Raw genomic sequence first — 16,095 nt, 5'->3', positions numbered from 1 at the left:
TTTGTTTGAAGGTCAGGTACATGGCACAATTCGGTTAAGGCTCAACCTCCTTCCAAGTTCAAGGTTCCAAGTTCGAATTGCCTCTTTCCAACTGCGCTTTGCCCAGCCAAGCCATAGCACGAGACGTTCATCACTGGTACCTATCTACCATGCATGGCTTAGACTTTCTGCTTCCTTCCCTCGGATAATCCACCCCCTTCTGTAATCGACTGAGATTTGGTGATGCAGTACCACGGCTCAGCCCCGACGTTATTTGGCCTGCTTGCGGGCCGCAATAGTCATGCCTTGAGTTACACTTCTCTTGACACGGTAATTGGCCCCTCCAAAGTTCCAGCTACAGCTGCACTTTTCTTCCTAGATGGCTAAAAAAGCCAACTTCAGAGAGGACCGCTCTGAAAACTGCTGCATACACTCTGCACGCTCAATCGAGACGTTGCTCGCGCGAGCAACAGCGATTAGCATCTCCTCAATCAGCTCCGCGACAAGAGAGAATTATGATCGATCCCAGGGTATGAAGAGCTGAATGACCGACATCAATACCGTCACCAATCGGTTATCACACCCAAGATCCCAAATAGCATTCCAGGCATAGTGCCGGGCTTCCTGTCTCGATCTAATCCGAATCTGGAGAACCTTGAGATGTGGCGCCATGAGCCTTCGAGCCAAGGTGATCTAGCCGTTAGGGTGCTCGGTGTTGAGGTATACTAATCCCCACAATCCCAACAGTTGCTCGGTGGTCTACACAAGTACATGCACTTGCTTGTCGGTTGCCGGATGTCGCCAGTCCCTCGGAGGGGACTCCGCTCGCCAAGGATCCGCTCCCCAGTTTACTTTGCCGAAAGAACCATTCAGGTTGTTCCCCTCGGCTAGATAGAACCATTGGCCTAGCAAAAGAATATTCCATGACAACGCCAACGTCTACGGTCTGCGTTAGCCGGTTCCGCCACATCCTGCTGCTGGGTAGATCCGGCCAATCCGCATTGTGTGACTTCTCAATCCAAGGTACCCCGGATTTCGCTTCTAGGTCTCTCTCACCTAGTGTCTATGCTGCAGTCCAGCTTCGCTTCAACTCTGAACCCACTGTTGTCTGCTATTGCCGTTCCGATTGCTCCGAGAAAATGAGAGAAAAACATGCAAGAGCCCAATGTCCTGGCCAAACCCTGCGGTCTAGCACTATAAAAAGATAGCTGGCGCCCTGGATTTTCCTTGCAGGTCTACATTCAGTGGTTGTATCCGGATATCCTCAAGATGCAACTTCAAATTCTTGCGGGAACCCTGCTACTGGGTCGTCAAGCTCTTGCAGTGCCAGCTCCACTAACGACTGGCAAGAGTCATGTTCCCAACATTGACGCTTTGGGCACTCTCCAGGCCTTGAAGTATAACGACTTAGGCCCTCAGAATAACGGTACAGCCGCAGTTCTTGTCCATGATCGTCTCTCGAGATTCGAAGCAGAAGCCCGGTGCCAATCGATTGGAGAAAGACTTTACCAAGCGCAGGAGATCTCACAGGTCAATGGCACAGAGCTAGCATACCAGCTTGACTATCTCGTTCATGTGCAGGACGTCCAGTCCGATGAAAGATTATGGGTTTCTCAGGTTACTCACGACGATTGCCGCGCCTTCTCCCTCGAGCATAAGAAGCTTGTATCGGTGTCCTGTGGCTCTAAGTTGCCCGCTCTTTGCACATCCAGTGTTCCCCCTACGACGGACCAGGATAGAACAGCTGTGAACTCATCTAAAGTCTCCATTGAATCCGATGGGTATCGCATGACTGGCTACCGTGACGGACGGTCGTTTCGCTTTTTGGGTATCCCTTTCGCTGATGCTCCAGTGGAAGATCTGCGCTTTGCACCACCGCGCCCATACTCCGGGCCCCGTAATATCGATGCAACGAAGATGGCCAACTCCTGCATCCAATCCGTGTCAGGCTTTGGCACCTTGGATAATGGCGGCATATCCGAGGACTGTCTCTACCTGAACGTCTACACCCCTATCCTCCCTGCGAAGACAACTAAGCACTCTCAGCGCAAGCCTGTTGCAGTCTACCTCTATGGAGGTGCGTTCACCGAGGGGACCTCAGCGATGGTGGACTACGACGGAGGCAACTTCGCCAGCCGCAACGACATTGTCGTTGTCACGCTCAACTACCGCGTCGGCGCCCTAGGCTGGCTCACTATCGGCAACTCAACGACCGGCAACTATGGAATCCGGGATCAGATCTTGGCCCTGAAATGGGTCAAGCAGCACATCAAGGCATTCGGTGGAGATCCTGACCAAGTCACTATCTTTGGCCAGTCTGCCGGTGGCCAGAGTGCGATTGCCTTGCTTTCTTCGTCCGCAGCCCAGGGCCTTTTCAGCGGCGCCATCGTCCAATCCGCCCCTGTTGATCTGCCTTGGTTCACGCGCGGAGTCTACACCGACATCGTTACCCCTCTCATCTCCAGTGCCGTAGGCTGCAATGGGACCACATCTGAGAGCGCTCTACTCTCTTGCCTCCGATCTGTTCCAGCGAGCAGGTACCTTGACAATAGCACGGAGTTTGAGGCCGCCACAGCCGCGAGCGCTAAAGCCCTTGCCACCGGCTGGCTACACTCCAGCGACCTCCTCGCATCCATCGAGCCCATCCTCCCAATCGTCGACGACACCGGCAGCGGCGTCATCGACGATCAATTCCACACCCTTCTCGCCGAGGACCGCCTCCCCAACCGTGTCCCCGTCATTTTCACCACCGTGGCCGACGAGGCGGCCCTCTACGTCGACGCCGAAGTCACCCAGAGCATGGGATCTTCCGAAGTGGCCCTGACGGAGATCTTCAGTCTCGCCTACCCTTCGTCGCTGGCGAAAGCCCTGATCGCCTCCGATGCCTTCCCCACGAACCCCAACGCCACCGACAGCGTCCGTAATGTCGCCGCCGATGCCCTTACCCACAGCGAATGGACCTGCCCGCAATCCTACCTGTTGAACCTGGCCACCGCCAACACAACCACCAACGCCACCACCGCCAACACCACCCTCCCCAAAAAACAATTCCCGCACCTCTACCAATTCTCCATCCCACAAGGCCACATCCAAACCACCGTCGGCACGCCCGCCATCTGTTCCCCAAACCAAGACAAGAACGCTACCTGCCACTCCTCGGACGTCCTCCTAGTCTGGGGCACGCTGAACAGCAAGACCCAAAACGTCGCCCCCTACTACGGCCCCACGGACATCCAGCACTCGCAGCTCCTGAACGACATCTTCGCCTCGTTCTTCCGCACCCGCAACCCGAACCCCGATGTCGAGGCCCTGCAGCTCCGCGGCCCCGCCTACCGCTACTCGTATGAGATCTTCGGGGCCCGCGGCTACCGCATGCCCGAGTACCGCGGCAACGAGGATCGGGTCGTCGCGTCGCTAGGCGTGGTCCCGAGCGTCACGGTGAACCCGGGGCGGACGGCCAAGTGTAGGGTTTTCGAACAGCAGGGGTTCACCTTCCAGAAGGCGGAGTTGACCATTTAGCTTTGATTTTGTTTGGAGCTTACTGCATATATATTGGCCTCATGGTAGATCATACGGAGAGTTGAGCAGCGATGGATGTTTGAGTGGGGTTGTTAATGCCGATGATAGATGTAGATAAGATGATTTGATGTTTATTTGGCTTAGTCTAGTCAGTGTTAGTTTACTTAATGTGCCGATGAATGACGATGTATAGCCCATCCACAGTACACTACCCTGGTCACAGCGAATAGACTAGCAAATTCTAGGGAAATAGCGACGAGTTTCTAATGCAGCAGGAGATACAATCCTCACTTTACCAGTGCGATCGATCAATAGATCAATTTGTTCATTCGCACAGCAAACTACCCTACCGAACAGCAATTCGGCCGCAGGTCCGGTGCTCCGTCCTTCCTCATCTTACTTGATTATAACAAAGGCTATACACAACTATACAACTGCCATGTCTATCGACAGAGCTAATCCGGGCCTGTCTTCTAGTATCTAAATATCAAGCCTAAAACTGCACCTATACTTGATGAAACTCTCTACACAATTACCCAGATTTTATAGTACTGATCTCTTCTGAAAATCTCTCGATATACCAGCTACCTACCCTTTTACCGCAACCTTATGAGTAAATAAGCCCTTACCTCCCGAGAATCTAGAGTCCTACCTTATACTTTACAAACAAACAGAATTATCTATGGTCTTTTACCATGATAAGATCGGGCTAGTTACCTTGTTAGGGATTAATGCCACAGTTTACTAGTCGGTGTCTCTGGCCTATCTCCAACCCGGGAATTAAGATCCGGACCTCGTACAAGGGCTACCTTACTACTACTACATACTAGGTGGAGATCTTGCTGGTTTAGAGCTACTACTTTTGACGCCTAACCAGTCAGGATACGCAGCTAGGCCTATACCCTACAAGTTTGTTTACTCATAGCCTGGCAGCTCTTAGATGCGACGCGGGGTCTAATCGCCCTTACAGGCCTTTGCCGGTGGGTAGGCATCGACAATCCTCAGATACCTCCCGTCTGCCGGAGCCACTACACATTATTTATTATTAAATATTCTTGACATTCCTCGGGGACAGAAAGCACCGCACATCGTCATAACCATATTCCACGTACAACAAAATGTACTACTGTTTTCTACTCTGCTAATATACATAACAGATTGATAGAGTATAACAAACCTAACAGCGCCCGGGGCCCTTTCTACTCTTGCAGATTTCATAAGCTTATACTGTCGTAACGTCGTGACATCATAGAAGTGGTGGGTCTCTCCAGCTCAACGCGGGAAGAGAGAGGAAACGAGGGGATATGTAATATCAAAAGATTACCAAGCGCCCACGTGAAGAAAAGCAGACAAGCCCAAATGCTCTATTACCCAGAACCGAAAATGAACCTTTATGACTCTTTGCCATACGCCAATGCGAATGTCAATATCGATATTGCTATGCCCGACAATGCTCATCGTGCAAGATAAAGGTTGGACTGGAGGAGAGGGGGTAATGTTAGTAGATTCCGAATATAACCGTGGTTGATTGTGGCGAGGATCAAGGCTACTTCTCAGAACTATACAGTCAGAGAAACAACAGCCCTCGCGAAGTGGGAGATAGTGTCCAAGTCCCGAACAACCTTTCATCGATCATACATAGACCGTCTCGATCGAACAGGGTAGTCCATGTCTGGCATACCCACTGGAATGCCCCTCGTGGGCGGTGAAACAGGGTTGGCCCATCTCGGTGATCGGTATGCGCCTCCATCATCTCTCCCAGAATAACGCGCAGTGTGGTCGGAGACACCGGGGTTAGGGTATCCTGAATTTGCATTGGACGCTCGGTAACTTCGACGAGTCTCGTCGACAGGGACGCGCATGTCACTGTCAGGGTGGGCACGTCCGACGTACGGGTGAGTACCGTTCATGTTCATATAACGAGGTGGTGGTGGTGGATGTGCATGAGAATGATGGGAATATCGAGGTAGTTCTTGGTTGATCGGCATGACGGGAGGGTCGTTGAAGGCAGTCTCGTAGAAGACAGGGCCCGGGGTCCGGGGATGCATGATTGGCTCTTCGGCGTATACACGTGCCGGGCGGGTTCTGCGACCCCCATCGGAGTCATATGGTCGCCCTGAGTGAGAGTTCAACGTGTCGCGGTGGGTATAGGTCCGTCGCTGCGCTTCAGGAGAGAGATCACGCGGGGGTTTCCGTGCATACGCTTCATGTGAATGCCGACGGGCATGGGAGCTGTGTGAATGCGAGGGACGCAGATGACGGTTGTTATAACGGTTGGCCGCTTCTTGTGCTGCAGCTATTGAATCCTCTGACGAGGCATCTGAGGGGTTGTGACCCGGCACAGTAGTTGGGCTGACTGGGCGTGAGAAGGTGGGCCCGCGTTCTCGTCCTCGGGCCTTCGGAGACGACTTAGCCCACATTGGTGGCGAGGGCGCCCGAGGTGAGGGCGACGCGAATTCTGGGGGAGGTGGCGGTGGACTGAAATAAGTGGATTGTACTCGACGCGTGGATGAGGTGGGAACCTCCCCGCTGCGGCGCCTTTGATGACGGCTCGAAGGTGCTGGTTCTTCCGGAGCGACATGGGCACGCTGCGCAGTTGTCTTGCGGCGACTGGGAAACGTTCTTTTCTCCTTGGGGGACGGAGCCTCGTCCTTATGGTGATTACTGAATTGAGAGTGGTAGGTACCAAAACTCGGAGGCGATGCACGGAGAATGTTCTTCTTCACATAGTCCATCTCAAACCGTCGGCTGACTGTCTCGTGCCACTCCACCATTTCTGGGTCTGGCGATTCGGGGAAGGCTTCGCGGGGAATCGTCTTCGGAAATGTGCCGCCGCTAGGGTTTTCAAGATCCCAAAGCTCGACCGCATTCTGGAGGTATCGGCAATGTTCGTCCGGGTCTAGGAGCAATTGGATTGTTTGCCATCGTACGAAGCCGTTGGGTTGTAGAGCGGGGATTGCGGGGGGTTTGTATGCATCGTTTGTGGGTTGAATACTGTGGAAGCAGCCGAGACGCTGGTAGATAAAGGACAGAGCAGAAGGCTTAGTTTGGAGAAAGAGCACATCGTAATTTCCGCCAACCTTGCGGTAGAAAGAGGCCAGGCGTTCGGGCGTGAGATCAGCCGTTGCGTAATCGTCGAATGACGACTATTGAGAAGCCAAGATTCAGCTTTGATTTTCCGGTCGCATACAGTGTCTCAAGCTCCGACTTACAATTTTATGAGCGATTTCCAAACAGAGCTGTTCAAGGAGCGGGGCTGGACTCTTGTCCGAGTTGATCAACAATCCCCAGAAACTCGCGCCCGGATCATGGGCGGAACACATGGCCTAGCTACTGGGATTGGGCGCACGGGAAGGACATCTGGCAGCAGCAGCAGCAGCAGTGAAACAATGAGCGGAGCATCGATGGGACCGATGAGGTAGAAGAATGCGGAGGGGAAAGCAAGCGGGAGGGGCAAGGCTGAAGAGGGAAGTTCAGCAGACTGAGCGACAAGGTGAGTGAGTGCGTGAAGGAGTGAATGAGTGATGCTGCAGGCCGGCCAGCAGCACCTTGCGATCCGCCTGGCGCATTGAATCCGGTTTAGTGCGCGGTCAGTCAATTCAAAATGACAGGCAACGCCCGGGCGGTCAGGCACCCATTCGCTGATGCTCCACTGCGGGGGAGCCCAAAAGAGAGAAAATGGTTCAATGCTGTTGTTTGTTGGCACTGTAAGAGTGTGAAGTCGACAACTCAATCCGCCTCATCTGTAAAGAACGCGGAACGAATCGAATGAGGGTGGAGAACGGAGGGATTTGACGCTGGACGAGAGCCGATGCAAACCAGATCCATGATGCTGCATGAAGCCCAGTTGGGGAGAACTAGCACAAGCCAGCGAGTCGAGATTCTCCGAGTACGTACCGTACAGTAGTATACCTACCACCGCACCTGGTTGAAGGGACTACTCCTGAGTAGACTACTAAACTTGATGAGTGGGTGAATGATTCCCCCCGCAGGTGACCGACCAGACAAGCAGCGAAAGGGGGGGAATAGGGAGGGGAGTACTCCGTACAATGACGGACATTCCACGGCTGTATCACCATGCGTCATCAATCATTTTTTTGCTTTTGTCTTGTCTTTTTCTGCGTAAACTTTGCCTCGAGTGCTTCTTCATGCTTGGTGGATGAGAAAGAGGAGAGAGGGAGAGAGCCTGGAGAGTTTATGGGAGAGAAGAAGTGGGGAAGTACTGACGAGGAGTGAGTGGTTGATGATTCGGGGATCGGCTGCTCAACCATGGGGCCTCTATTCCTATAGACACCTAAGGCATACATTTTCCCCCTACCTCCACAATCAAGTCAACTTGCCATCATTCTACGAGTTCATCAGGAATAATTTGAGTAATACCCACTTCACTATAGCTGACCACCAAGATGCACGAGACTTTAGGGGTGGTACGGAGGACGCAGGTATTTCACAGGCGCATAAATTACATCACATGCCTGAACCAGGGCCAGGGGTCAGTCAGTCAGTCAGTTAACTCGCTAATAGCTAGCTAACTACTAGGGTGACTAACTACTGTACGTATGAGTACATACGGATGCTCTTTGATGGCATCGAGATCACCGCGTGTTCTTCCGTCTAGGTTAGTGGCTGCAAATGATCCGCCCGAACAAGATGCATAGTTTGCCCCCTGTGGCACTCGGAGACCCTTGGATCAGAAGATCAGTGGGCTGACTCGGTCAAGAAGGGTCAATCAATAACGATAATAATAATAATAAAAATAATAACTGTACAGAATACTGTACAGTAAGTAAGTAGATACATGCTACCTACTAGGTAACTTTACTATGTATGTGTAGTATCTAACTATTGTGTACTCACATAGCTAATCACTCTATTCTTAGGTTGTGCAGAAGAGTTGCTCACTGGCATTCTTCCCCCCCCCCGCCCGGAAATACCTGCATGTATTATGACCCATTCCTACTCCCTGATTGGTCATGACGATTGTCAGAATGAAATCTCCAAACAATAATTGGGAGGAGGTAGCACTGCAATGGACGCTCATTGCATTCCTCTTGCCATTCCCGCCTGGAACCATAGGATTCCGAGTAACGGGGCCCATTGTTTGGATGCCCTCCCCTAAGTAAACAACAATGTAGTCGCCTGGTCTCGCTCCGATCCCTCTCATACCCAGATCTCTATTCTACTCCTACACGACCCATCTGTTTGTCTCCCATTGTAACTACGAGCCTCAACTTGACCGAACAACACCTCTCCTTTTCCTATTCTTTGATTATTGCTTCTTTTCTGTTGTGTTTGATTGCAGAGCTCGCGTAGACCAGCAGCTCGAAGCTCTTTCCAAGGGCCAGTGACCAGGTACGTTCTTTCCTCGTAGCTGCTGAAGCTCATGCTGATTGTGCACTATAGGTCGACCATCGGCCCCGTCCTCTCGATTGTCATTTGACCTTACTTGCGTTCGACCCTTTCGAATCACGCTTCAAGCCCATGTCTACCGATCAATAAACGAAAGATGGCTCAAAATCGGGACCCAGCGTTCTGGCGACGCTTCTCCCTTGCCATCCACCTGGATGAGGAATCCAAGGCTACCACCCCGGAAAAGGAAGTCACTATATGGTCGTATGTTGTCTCGCTGTTCCTGTTCTAAGTTCTCGCCGAGAATCTTGTTGCTTGTCTCGTATGCTGATCGTCTGGTTCTCACAGGGATAACTGGATCAAGGGCCAGGAAAGGAAACGCAAACGAACCATCCTCTGCGGCTTTCTGATATTCTTCCTCATTGCGCTGTTTGTTGTTGGCGTGATCGTGGTGGTCGTTTGGCTCAATGCTCATCACTGGCTACGGGAGACGTCGAGATCAGCTTGAGGTAGCGGCAGATAAAGGGTTAAGGATCTGGGTCGAGGAGAGAGGTATCTTGTGGATATGTGCTTTCTAGCTAGGCATGAATGAGCGGGCCTCATTTCAGTTTTGTTCTCATATTCTCTCGTCCTTGTGGCGGCGGGCTGGGGCTGGTCCTGTTGCAATATCCCCAAATAGCTGACAACCGTCGTTGTGATAAGTGTCGTTACGTTGAATGTTGCATTCACATGTAGTTGCTGATTTCGCTTTGTGGTGTGATCTCCTGTTGGTGATTCTTTAAAAAGGGGAACGCTCAGACTGTATCGCAGTGGAAAGTCCAGCCGCGTCTTTATTCAAGTCGAGTCCACGCATGGACTTTCCCAATGTGGCATTCCATGCGCCGGCTGCCGGCATCTTATCGGTCATTTCCACTACGTAGCTCGGGTTCGCCAGTAGTCCCATCAGCAACTCATGATCGGGATTCTGCTCCCTGCGTTATGTGCTTGCTGAAGATGACGGTCAAAATTGAGCTCGGAATCGCGGTGCTCGCGTCATACATAGGCATACAATCCGAGAAATATCCTGGGATGGACAAGTCAATGGGCAGCCGCGAGCGCAAGCTGCATCCGAGCTTTGGGCGGTCCCCACGCTTATCAGCGGGACCCGCGCGCGGGCTTATCGCTACGATGTCTCCGCATCTCCTCCGTCCTTCCCCGCAATAATAAAAGGCCGCCTTTCCCATCCTCCTTGCTTTCACTCTTTCTCCTCATCTTGTGCAAGTACACTCTTCCTTTCTCGTAGACTCTAGTGACGGAAAGAGTCTTCGTCTCATCATGCTTCCCCCATTCGATTACTTCACATACCGTCGCCTCCGGTAAGTCAGTCATGCCTCTTCACGAGGTCATGAGTACAGTACACACTACTTGATGTGTGAATCACCGCGCCTTGGCTTGGATACTAATCGCGCGGCAGGGATTTCAAGCGGAGGGAGCGAGCAGCAAGATTCGCATCACTGCCGGCAGGATATCACGCCCCTTTCACAGCGATTGATAAGGTTATCATCAACAAACCGATACAAGAGCTGGTGGATGAGGTGCACGCGGAATCCGTATCACCCCTCGATGTTCTCCGCACCTACGGCAAAGTAGCCGTCAAGGCCCATGAGAAGACCAACTGCGTGACAGAGCTGCTTCTGCCTGAAGCTGAATCATGGGTCCAGTCGGAAGTCAACCTCCAAGGACCATTGGCGGGAATTCCCGTCTCTCTGAAGGATTCGCTGCAGATTAAAGGGTTTGATACCACCCTGGGATACACCAAGTACGCGTGCAAGCCATACAAGGAAGATGGACCGATGACCAAGCTTTTGAAAGACGCTGGTATGGCCTTTCTCTCGACGGAACTGCTGCTGCAGCACGCCGTGGCTAATATCTCTAGGGGCTGTGCCTTACGCCAAGACCGCGTTGCCCGTGACCCTGTTGTCCTTTGAATCAGCCAACGCTCTTTGGGGCCCGTGCCTCAACCCGCATGTTCCCAACTACTCTCCTGGCGGTTCCACGGGGGGCGAAGGTGCTTTGTTGGCGTTGGGCGGCCGCATCGGTATCGGATCTGATGTTGCCGGGTCTGTTCGAGTCCCGGCGGCCTGGAGTGGTATTTATTCCCTGCGCTGCAGTACTGGGCGGTGGCCGAAGGTTGGCGTTCACACCAGCATGGCCGGCCAAGAAGGCGTTCCCAGTGTCTTCAGTCCCATGGCTCGGACCTTGAATGATCTGACTTACTTTACAAAAGCTATTGTGGGGATGGAGCCATGGAAGTATGATTACACGGTTCATCCCATCTATTGGCGGGAGAAGGAGGAGGAGGAGGCCCAGACTAAGAAGCTTCGAATCGGATTGATGACTAGCGATGGTGAGTGGATCGGCATAGCCACCCGAACCAACCAGGCTGACACTGGCTAATCACACATAGGCGTCATTCCCCCTACCCCGGCCATTGCGCGTGCCCTGTCGACGACAACCGCTGCTCTTGTTGCGGCCGGCCACACAGTTTCGGAGATTAAGCCACCAGTCACGGCAGACCCGTTCACAGGACTTCATCTAGCCTCGCAGCTTCTGAACTCTGATGGTTGCGTCACCTTCAACTCGCATCTGCACAGTTTCGAACCCTCCGACCCGGGCGCAGATCAACTTACCCGGATTTCTAACTTGCCCCGTCCTCTGCGGTACCTTTACTACCTCTGGGTGCGCTACATCCGCCGCGACGTCCAGTGGGCTAAATTGATTCGTACCTTTGGCCCCAAATCGGCAGCCGAGCTCTGGAAGCTCACCGCGCAGCGCGAATCCTTCCGTGCCACCTGGCACGCCTGGTGGGATGGCGCGACACAGCAGTACGATTTCATCTTGTGCCCTGTAAACGCCACCCCGGCTCTACCACACAAAGCCATGCACGATGCGGTGTCATCTTGTGGATACACCTTCCTCTGGAACCTATTGGACTATACGGCGGGTGTTATGCCTGTGTCGCACGTCGATGCGAAAAAGGATGCTCTACCCGGACCGTACAAGAAGGTTCTCAAGCAGCTGGGAGCTGACGGCGCACTCTCTCGCGGGGCTTGGAAGCACTACGATGCTACCAAGATGGCAGGATTGCCGACGGCGGTGCAGGTAGTCGGTCGGCGCTGGCAGGAGGAGAAGGTACTTGGGTATATGGCGGCGGTTGAGGCGGCGCTGGACCAGTATCAGGATCCTTTGACCGGCGAGGGCGGACGATACCCCTTGATCGAGCTGGACTGAGTTTCCGGTGTTTGGTTTCATGTTTTAGAGAGCCTATCTGTGAATTGCTGGATTTCATTCAAGACCTCGTTGTACTTATTCCTGTTGTAGAGCGAACCACAGGATGGGCGATTTTCTTCTGCTTTACGCACCTACGAATCCTTGCATGCTCCTTGGCATGTACCGAAAACTGGCTGAGTAGATCTTGTGGCTTGTCGTACACATGTGCATGTGAACATGGGTTCCTCGGATAGACCGCAATGTAGCTGCCTTGGTAACGTTGACATCTCGTTTCCCGACCATGGATCACTTGTCGGCTTGTCCTTTTGCTGCCCGTCACATTACTCTCATTATTGGCTGATTGGGATGAAGTCAATCACTTGTCTGTGACAGTCCGAGTGAGGACCAATTGGCGCAGTAGCAGTGTCAGTCCACGCTCGTTACTAGATAATGATTGTCGGGTTCCAATCTGAACCCAGACCCCTCGACAACAGACCGAGGGTCGAGAAGAAGCGAACGGAGCGGCGCGAGTCTCGGAACTGACACTGTTTTCTCTCTTTACCCCCGCATCAACCGGTGGCTCCGCGGGGTCCAGACCCTGGGATGAAGACCGATTTGAAGAACCAGGGATAGAATGCGAGAGAAGGGTACAATTGATTCTTTCAAGTGAGAGAGGACTATAAAAAAGAAGATTTGAGGAGAAAGAGTTTGAATGTAATGCGAGGATGTAACCATGAGAGATGTTTTGACTCAATTATCTTTTCTCACCTCTCGCGCTCTCTCTCTCTCTCTCTTTCTCTCTCTCTCTCGCTCTCTCTTTCTCTTTCCTACTCTCTGTCTCTGTCTCTTTCTTTCTCTTAACTTTGTTCTTGTTGTGATCTTGTTGTCATTTTAAGTGGGTTCAACATTGTGGGTTTGTGCCGATAAGCCTGTTCATTAGGCCTTGAGTTTGGTGGCAGACCTTAACATTGGCAGGATCAGTTGAGAAAGTTGAGAAAGTTGAGAAAGGCTGGAAATAGTGGTAGTGGTTGTAGTTGTGGTTGTGGTTGTTCTTAAACTAAGAAGAGAAGGAAGAAGAACAGCAGAACCTGAAGATCGGGCGATCGTCACTGGGAGAACCTGCCGCTTTCTGCTTGGCTTCTTCGGCTTCTGTCCTGCTCCCTCCCTTTTACCCGTTTCTCTCTTCTCTCTTCCCTCTTGCTTCCCTCTCTCAGCTCAATTCCAACGCCCATTCCCTTTACCTCCTCCTCCTCCTCCTCCTCCTCCTCCTCCTCGTCTTTCTCTTCCTCTTCCCTTTTACCCTTCTCTTCTCCTCTTCCCACCCCCCCTCCTTTCTCCCTCTCCCCTCCGTCCTCCTTGAGATCTTTTGTTTTGACACCCTCCTTCGCTCTTTACTTTCAGTCCTTCCGTCAGTTCCTCAATATCCACATCCAACACCGCCTGCAGAATTCGTTTTCCCGCTACCGATCTAGACCCTCGCCAATCACCAGTGGTCATTATTCGCCCCTCCCCTCCACACTTTTCCTTCCTGCTCTTCGGGTCTGGGTCTCGGTCTCCGGTCTCGATCTCGATTCAACCTTCCTTTTAATCTCGTCCTCCCCATCTGTCCTGCAAAACTTTTGCCTTGTGGCGCTACTATCAAAGGATTAATTGCCATCGATATTCGTGTACACTTTGCCTAGTTGGAGCTACAGGATGCTGTTCCTGGCTTCGGCTCTGAACTGCGGTCTCTGTCGATACCTGTACTCCTGACCTCGGAGAAATGACTTCCACCAAACGTGCCACCTCCGGACGCAAAAGGGACGCCATTCACTTCGTTAATGCGCGTCCAACTTCTGAGAATGAGCGTCTGAAGATTCAGCGCCTCGTCCGCGCCCATGTGGGCAAATGGATCTCGGACCAGACCAAGGATCGTTCGACTGTCCCGGACTGTCCAAATCCCAGCGCTGGCTGCCACCCCAACACTGGCGCCAACACCACCACTACCACCACCAGTCGCAGTGTCACTCGCCAATCCATATCCTCCAGCGAGGGGTCGGCTATATATTTTGATCAGACCGGTTCGTCGGAATCACAATATGCGACGCCTCCAGCCACTTCTCCGCTCTGCTCCTCCGTCTCATCCTCTCCGTCGCCCCCGCCTCATCTTCCTGGTCAGTATGCGCATGATTCCTCACCTGTAACCCAGTTTACGTCCTCGAATCCTGTCAATCAGCAACTTCTCCGATCATCGTCCCGGAGTCCGGTGGGTCATATAATGAATGATGTCGAGCGATCCTATCCGGACAAATTTCCTTGGCCTTCACCGCAGGAGTCGCGATCCGGGATGTCAGATACACGGAAAAGTTCTTCAGGGTCGGATGAGGCATCTCAAGCATTGACAACGACTTCGCCATTCTCATGTCTCGCCCCGGGCTATGTTGATACATTCGGCGCGGGTCGATTCGATCCGTTTCAAACACATCCTTTGAACCTGCTGAACATGGGGAAGAATGAAGTTGTCGCCTCTGAATACTATTGTTCGTGAGTCTTGCGGTAGCTACACGTCCATCATACTAACATTTTCGTTGTAGGCCTTGAGGTCCTGTGGCCCGGCCTCACCCCCGTTTCACCCGGCAACGACTCGAGTCCGGCTAGCACTAATTGGTTTCCACTATCACTATCCGACCCGACCTTGTTCACAGCGTTTGTCTTCGGTTCACTATCTCACAAAAGAGTCCAATGGCTGAAAGGCACGATTCCACACCATGCTTTCCTACCCTCCGAGCAGCAAATGCTGCAGTTATGCGAGGCAGAAACCATCCGGAATGTGACGCGGGAGGTCAGCGATCCCACTCGGGCAATGTGCGATGCGGTTATTCTGAGTGTCATTTGCATGGCACACAACGTTGCCAACAACGAGCATATCAAGGGCCAGAAGCTGCCCTTCACCGCTCCAATGCAACGCCTGCAGTGGTTGGACATCTATAGCAGTCTTCCGCCTAACCTTGTGCATATCAGAGGTCTAATTCAGATGGTTAACATGCGTGGAGGTCTTGAGAACCTGACTCTTCCCGGACTCGCACCTACTCTGTGTTTCTCCGATCTCGTCACTTGCAGCACGTTCCTCTTGCCGCCTGTGTTCGATTTTATGCCCTTGCGCAGAGAGCGGATAGGTCTCACAATGCAGGATTTGCTGGGTTACAGCATGGCTGATGTCGAGCGTCGGTTTGGTCCTTTGCGGGAGATCGGCTTCACATCAGAAATGCTGGAGGTATTCTACGGCATGCAGGCGTATATCGAACTTGTTGAGGCCCACGTTACAACGCAGCACCACAACCCTGACTATTCGTTGCTATCGGATCAACGAAATCGGGTGCACTACAACCTCCTTTCCCTCCCTGCAGTGAGCCAGTTCGACAGGTTTGCGAACTACCAACCCCATGAGGTCATGTATGAGATTTGCCGGCTGGCCGGTCTCATCTTCGGTGTCGGCGTGGTGCTACCACTCCAAGCCCAGAGTGCACCCCTCTCTCAACTTGCCAAGCTCATTCAGGAAGCCTTGCACATCTCCAAAGCGCCCTTCTCCTGGGACCATCCACAGGCTCGTATCGCTCTCTTCTGGGTGCTGATCCTCGGCGGTATCGCTGCGGAAGACCAGCCCGAACGCGCCTGGTATGTTGAGCTCATCAGTCAAGTGGCCGGAAGCCATGGCATTCACACCTGGGACGAAGCACGAAAGGTCCTACGTGTGATGCTCTGGTACGACCGGGCCTGTGAGCGCGGGGGTCGCAAACTGTGGCTTGAAGTGAGGCAGTCCGGCCCCTCAACATCATGAACCACGGGGACTCTTCCCAAGCATACACCTATCTCACGATGCTCTCCTCCCGACTTCTACACTTCCACATTCATCAATTCGTTCACCGCCCACTCTCATCGGCTCAACATGAAATCCTGACCATGAACACCGTCTCCTCCCAAATCCAGACCGAACGCGGAGGAAGCCGGACAAACAGAATC

The 16,095-nt window shown here is 52.7% G+C and overlaps 5 protein-coding genes across 5 annotated transcripts; 4 read left to right on the top strand and 1 right to left on the bottom strand.

The window, feature by feature from the left end:
• Window positions 1-751: 751 nt before the first annotated feature.
• BO95DRAFT_284313 (putative cholinesterase) lies at window positions 752-3,685 on the top strand. Its single transcript, XM_025581675.1, has one exon. The coding sequence runs from the start codon at window positions 1,249-1,251 to the stop codon at window positions 3,496-3,498; it is 2,250 nt and encodes a 749-aa protein (XP_025445944.1). The 5' UTR covers window positions 752-1,248; the 3' UTR covers window positions 3,499-3,685.
• Window positions 3,686-4,919: 1,234 nt separating this feature from the next.
• BO95DRAFT_284277 (uncharacterized protein) lies at window positions 4,920-6,961 on the bottom strand. Its single transcript, XM_025581674.1, has 2 exons — window positions 6,711-6,961; window positions 4,920-6,644 (listed from the first exon to the last, which is right to left on the bottom strand). Exons 1-2 carry the CDS (start codon window positions 6,819-6,821, stop codon window positions 5,124-5,126), a joined length of 1,632 nt encoding a protein of 543 aa, XP_025445943.1. The 5' UTR covers window positions 6,822-6,961; the 3' UTR covers window positions 4,920-5,123.
• Window positions 6,962-9,004: 2,043 nt separating this feature from the next.
• BO95DRAFT_460123 (uncharacterized protein) lies at window positions 9,005-9,355 on the top strand (the record flags this gene model as incomplete). Its single annotated transcript, XM_025588707.1, has 2 exons — window positions 9,005-9,111; window positions 9,196-9,355. 2 exons carry the CDS (start codon window positions 9,005-9,007, stop codon window positions 9,353-9,355), a joined length of 267 nt encoding a protein of 88 aa, XP_025445942.1.
• A 330-nt stretch (window positions 9,356-9,685) lies between these two features.
• BO95DRAFT_406138 (putative acetamidase) lies at window positions 9,686-12,313 on the top strand. The gene is made up of 4 exons (XM_025584026.1): window positions 9,686-10,202; window positions 10,301-10,704; window positions 10,763-11,233; window positions 11,294-12,313. Exons 1-4 carry the CDS (start codon window positions 10,162-10,164, stop codon window positions 12,115-12,117), a joined length of 1,740 nt encoding a protein of 579 aa, XP_025445941.1. The 5' UTR covers window positions 9,686-10,161; the 3' UTR covers window positions 12,118-12,313.
• Window positions 12,314-13,713: 1,400 nt separating this feature from the next.
• Window positions 13,714-16,043, top strand: BO95DRAFT_284167 (uncharacterized protein). Its single transcript, XM_025581673.1, has 2 exons — window positions 13,714-14,615; window positions 14,670-16,043. Exons 1-2 carry the CDS (start codon window positions 13,859-13,861, stop codon window positions 15,911-15,913), a joined length of 2,001 nt encoding a protein of 666 aa, XP_025445940.1. The 5' UTR covers window positions 13,714-13,858; the 3' UTR covers window positions 15,914-16,043.
• Window positions 16,044-16,095: the final 52 nt, after the last annotated feature.

Source organism: Aspergillus brunneoviolaceus (assembly GCF_003184695.1).
Source record: "Aspergillus brunneoviolaceus CBS 621.78 unplaced genomic scaffold BO95scaffold_9, whole genome shotgun sequence".
Classification (NCBI taxonomy): Eukaryota; Fungi; Ascomycota; class Eurotiomycetes; order Eurotiales; family Aspergillaceae; genus Aspergillus; species Aspergillus brunneoviolaceus.
This window is presented reverse-complemented; position numbering and strand designations above follow the sequence as displayed.

What these genes read in the sequence shown, in the direction of transcription:
- BO95DRAFT_284313 (XM_025581675.1), top strand. Translation starts at nt 1,249, where the DNA reads ATGCAACTTCAAATTCTTGCGGGAACCCTGCTACTGGGTCGTCAAGCT.
- BO95DRAFT_284277 (XM_025581674.1), bottom strand. Translation starts at nt 6,821, where the DNA reads ATGTGTTCCGCCCATGATCCGGGCGCGAGTTTCTGGGGATTGTTGATC. An exon ending in TGGAAATCGCTCATAAAATT is followed by an intron (nt 6,645 to 6,710) that starts GTAAGTCGGAGC and finishes GCTTCTCAATAG; the next exon opens with TCGTCATTCGACGATTACGC.
- BO95DRAFT_406138 (XM_025584026.1), top strand. Translation starts at nt 10,162, where the DNA reads ATGCTTCCCCCATTCGATTACTTCACATACCGTCGCCTCCG. An exon ending in TTCACATACCGTCGCCTCCG is followed by an intron (nt 10,203 to 10,300) that starts GTAAGTCAGTCA and finishes ATCGCGCGGCAG; the next exon opens with GGATTTCAAGCGGAGGGAGC. An exon ending in CAAGCTTTTGAAAGACGCTG is followed by an intron (nt 10,705 to 10,762) that starts GTATGGCCTTTC and finishes TAATATCTCTAG; the next exon opens with GGGCTGTGCCTTACGCCAAG.
- BO95DRAFT_284167 (XM_025581673.1), top strand. Translation starts at nt 13,859, where the DNA reads ATGACTTCCACCAAACGTGCCACCTCCGGACGCAAAAGGGACGCCATT. An exon ending in TGTCGCCTCTGAATACTATT is followed by an intron (nt 14,616 to 14,669) that starts GTTCGTGAGTCT and finishes TTTTCGTTGTAG; the next exon opens with GCCTTGAGGTCCTGTGGCCC.